We start from the raw sequence: 4578 nt of genomic DNA, 5'->3' as shown, positions 1-4578 counted from the left end.
CTGGTTTGAACCCGATATTTTGGAACCGGTTAGATAAAAACAGGTTTCATCCGATTTAAAACCCGTTTGTAGCTCAAAACTAATTTATAGCTCACATATCATATCCATCTATAGCTTATTGACCATTCCATGTAATGACCCATTGAAAAATCAATTTATTGTAAAGGAAAATATGATTGTAATTATAATAATGATATTAACAATTGCTTATGTTACAATAAAAAAGATATTTTGGAACCGGTTAGTCAAAAACAGGTTTAACCCGGTTTAAAACCCGTCTGTCTCTATACGTTAGCTTTAAACTAATTTGTAGCTCACATATCATATCCATTTATAACTCATTAACCATTCCATGTAATGCCCGGTTGAAATTTGGAAATCAATTTATTGAAAAGAAAAATAGGAAATATCAATTGGAAATCAATATATGGTAATTAGTTCCAGCCGTAATGGCAGTATCAATACATAGATACCAACACTGATCGGATAATATCAATTGACGTAAGTGTTGGTTGACGTACGTGAAGACCCAAATCTATTGGTAGCATATGGTAAGTAAAAGATTCTTGGTAATGCTTTGGTTGACAGTTTCTCAAGGTTATAAAAAAAGATGATGATATATACAATCTGTCAAAACTTCTTTATAAAATATAGGCCTTCAAAGTGTAAAGAACTGGACGTTCAATGAACTGCTCGGGTTTAAACCGAAAACCGGTTTGTGCACCTCTAGTAACAAATGTGTCAACTACTATTTTAAAAAGGAAGCGGTAAATAGCAAATGTTGTTTAATAATTTATTGTTGTTGTATAATAAAAGAAAATAACTTAAAATGAAAAGTGATATAACTTTACACTAAATGTGTCAACGGACACACCAACAGTAATGGAGTCGGATTCTTGATGCTATTGAATTAATTAAACAAACAAATGTAAGTAAGACAAACAAATCAAAATATCAATTGTTTTGAAATTGGAAATAATTCTTCATTAGGAAGTGTTGATTGGCCATGAAAAGTTTAAAATATCAATTTAAAAAGTGTTGGTCCACCATTCTTTTAGGCAATTAGCAAACCAAGGATAGGATAATAATAATAAGCTATTGACAAAAATAAAAGATCATTCCTTTTGAAAATTAAAGTTGAAATCCAAACATTAGTGAAAAATAATTGAATAGAAAAAATTCTAAAAAGTTAAATCCACATAGAAAAAATTCCAAGAAAACAAATCTAGATTTTAATTAAAACAGATAAACTTTATTTTAAAAAATCAACATTTTTAGTCGTCAGTATTGCTTTAACTTTTGAACAGTTGTCAAGTCAAATTCGATACTTAAAAGTTACAATCTTAAAAGTTAATACGATATAATTGTTAATATACTAAATGCATAATTAAATTAAATTGATTTATCTAGTGGATATGGATTAGAAAAAAAAGGAGTCATGAGATCATAGCAAGTGACAAAATATAGTACTCTTTTATTAGAGTAGTAAGATCCGTAAACTTATAGCATAAAACTATGACAAAAAGTTAAAGTTTCAAAATAATGCAAACTTAATAAGAGAACTCAAAACGTCAAATGTTACAATACTAAATGATAGTTGTGTACCCTTTAACTAGGGCGGTAAACGAACCGAACGAACACAAACTAGACCTTATTCATGTTCGTTCGTTAATGAAATAATTTTTTCATGAACGGTTCACAAACAGTTACTGAACGAGATTTTATGTTCGTGTTCGTTTATTAAGGAAATGAATGTGTTCACGAACGGTTCACGAACACAAACGAAATCGGCAAAGCCTAGAAATTGAGACTGATATATTTATCAACGTGAATAATAAAAGCATGTAAACAATTCGAACGAACATGAACAAGGGTATGCTAGTGTTCGTTCATTTAACTTTAAACGGAAACGAATTCTTAATCGAACGAATATTTAAGTTTTTGTTCGTTTATTTAAAATTGAACACTTGTGTGTTCGTTTAACATAATTCAACAAAGATAAGCGAACAGAAATGAACACAAATTAACAAATACAAAACTTTTTAAGTAGATAACTTATCAAAAAAAATATTTAATTATTTTCTATTAACAAATAAACGAACATAAATAAACAAACATAAATGAACGAACAGAACATGTGTTCATGTTCGTTCGTTTAATTAAACGAACACAAATTTTTTGTTCGTGTTCGTTCGGTTCACGAAAAATTCACCGAACGTTCGGTTCGTTTATAGGCCTACATTTAACCCACACTAAGCTCTAACATATATCCTTAAAACTTGAGACAATATGTAACAAATATGGCATAAGACTAAGATGAACCATGACTCGAAAAAGGAAAAATAAAATTATCAAAGTATCCAAAAATGTTTACATCGTTACCCCGTTAAAAAAACACGTGAAAACCATTTGAAACGAAACGGAGAAGACGGCAAGAGTGGACGGCGTTTGGTCCAATCCAGTGATCCACCTGTCACCTTAAAACCTGGTGGGTTTGGTTTCAACTGGTGAAGGTCTTTCTTTCTTTCTTCCCCACCGCCACACCTTATAACCTCTCCATTGTCCTTCATTCATTCATTCATCCCATCCCATCCCATCCTGCCGTCCGATCCGATGCGTTGTCTTCAAAGGTACCGTTCGATCTTATCCCTCATCTCATCTCAATACCTCGATTTCTCCAGGGTCAGGATCTCCTTAATCGTCCCATTCTAATCCATACCCATCAATCGTTTCATGAATTCTTTTTTACTTTTTTTTTTATTATTATTCTTCGAAATGCATCTGAGACGGTTTAATTGTTTCCGATGCAAGATTATTCATATCGGATATGACGTTGACTGACTCACTCACTCATTTATGTTATGCACCTCTAGATTTATTATTATTATTTTCAAACCATAGGAAAGTTTATGATGCCGGCTAAGGAGAAGATGAACGGGGGTTTGTTGACAACGTTGTCCATGGATAATAACAATAATAATAATCACTTTCTGTCCATGGATTCGAGTTTGTTTGATCTGGAGATGAATCGGGCCACGGTGGAACGGGCAGCGGTGGATCTTACGCTGCCTCTACCGCCCGATATTAATCTCCCGTTTTCGGCGGAACCGAGTCCGCCGAACTCGTGTGATTTGTTGGATGCTGGGTTAGGGTCTCAGTATTATCAGAGTGAGACACAGGTTGGTGTTACGAAAAGTGGGAAGAAGTCGGCGAAGCGGCTCGATAGCATGTGGGGTGCGTGGTTTTTCTTTAATTTTTATTTTAAATCCGCGTTGAACGACAAGTCGAAGAGCAAGGGGAATAGGGAGAATAGCGCGTTTGATAAGTCGGAGCTGAAGTTGGATGTGTTCTTGGTGCAACATGATATGGAGAATATGTATATGTGGGTGTTTAAGGAGAGGCCCGAGAACGCATTGGGGAAGATGCAGTTGAGGAGTTATATGAACGGGCATTCCCGACAAGGGGAGAAGCCGTTTCCGTTTTGTGCTGATAAGGGGTTTGTTAGGTCTCATAGAATGCAAAGAAAGCATTATCGGGGGTTGTCGAATCCTCAGTGTGTTCACGGGATTGAAGTCGTTCGGTCCCCTAATTTGAATGGGTTAGATGAAGAAGAGAGGAGACGGTGGATGGAACTTACGGGAAGAGATTTAAACTTTTCTATAACGCTTGAAGCGAGTGATTTCGGTTCGTGGAGGAATCTTCCAACTGCTGATTTTGACATCGAACGCCCGTTAATTCTGAAAGATAATTTGGCTAATCATAGTTCTAATCATCATCAACAACAACAAAAGAGATTGCAGTTATCAGATCAAGCACATGGTGATGTAAACGCGTACGGGATGGATCTTTTGGCGGGTTGTAACAATGGTAATAATAAACGGAAGAAGAATAACTCGCCACGTGGGAATAATGATGAAGAAAGCTCTGACTCGGTTCTTGATGTTCATCACGTGGGCCCGCATTGGGTGAGTGATGTATCCGGGGTGTTGAAAAACGCGTCCGGGCCCGTTACGGCTGCTAAAACGATATACGAAGACGAAGAGGGTTTCTTGATTGTGGTGAGTTTGCCTTGTGTGGATCTTGATAGGGTTAAAGTTACATGGAGAAATACTCTCTCACAAGGGGTGGTTAAGATTTCGTGTGTAAGTACCGGGTGTAGGCCCGTGTTGAAAAGATCAAACCGGATATTTAAAATGATGGATGCAGCACCGGAGCATTGCTCGCCCGGGGAGTTTGTTAGGGAGATCCAGCTGCCATTGCCGATTCCTGAAGATGCAAATTTAGAAGCTTATAGGGACGAATCGGGGACTTTGCTTGAGATAATTGTGCCGAAACATCGTGTGGGACCCGAAGAACATGAGGTGCGGGTTTGTCTTCGTCCGTCTCAGACCTGACTTTAGGAGAAACTAAACTCTGGTTTAGTGTTTGTGTTTTGTTGATGGTTCATAGATTTTGCTGAAGTTATTTTACTAGTGAAATCTGTGATGAATTGATAGGTGACTTTTGTACCTTTTGTTTTATGGAACTTGTTATTTAAGTGTTTTATTATTGTGGTTTTTGTGCTTGTACTTTCTTAGT

At 36.1% G+C, this 4578-nt stretch overlaps 1 protein-coding gene across 1 annotated transcript; it reads left to right on the top strand.

Annotated features, from left to right (window-relative positions):
• Nucleotides 1-2911: 2911 nt before the first annotated feature.
• Nucleotides 2912-4578, top strand: LOC143563272 (uncharacterized). The gene has a single exon (XM_077050854.1). The coding sequence runs from the start codon at nucleotides 2913-2915 to the stop codon at nucleotides 4392-4394; it is 1482 nt and encodes a 493-aa protein (XP_076906969.1). The 5' UTR covers nucleotide 2912; the 3' UTR covers nucleotides 4395-4578.

This window comes from Bidens hawaiensis, unplaced genomic scaffold (assembly GCF_021521415.1).
Source record: "Bidens hawaiensis isolate Kalapana, Puna unplaced genomic scaffold, B.hawaiensis_p1.1 tig00021347_1, whole genome shotgun sequence".
In the NCBI taxonomy this organism is placed as follows: Eukaryota; Viridiplantae; Streptophyta; class Magnoliopsida; order Asterales; family Asteraceae; genus Bidens; species Bidens hawaiensis.
Note: the sequence above shows the minus strand (reverse complement) of the source record. Positions and strands in the feature narration are given on the sequence as shown.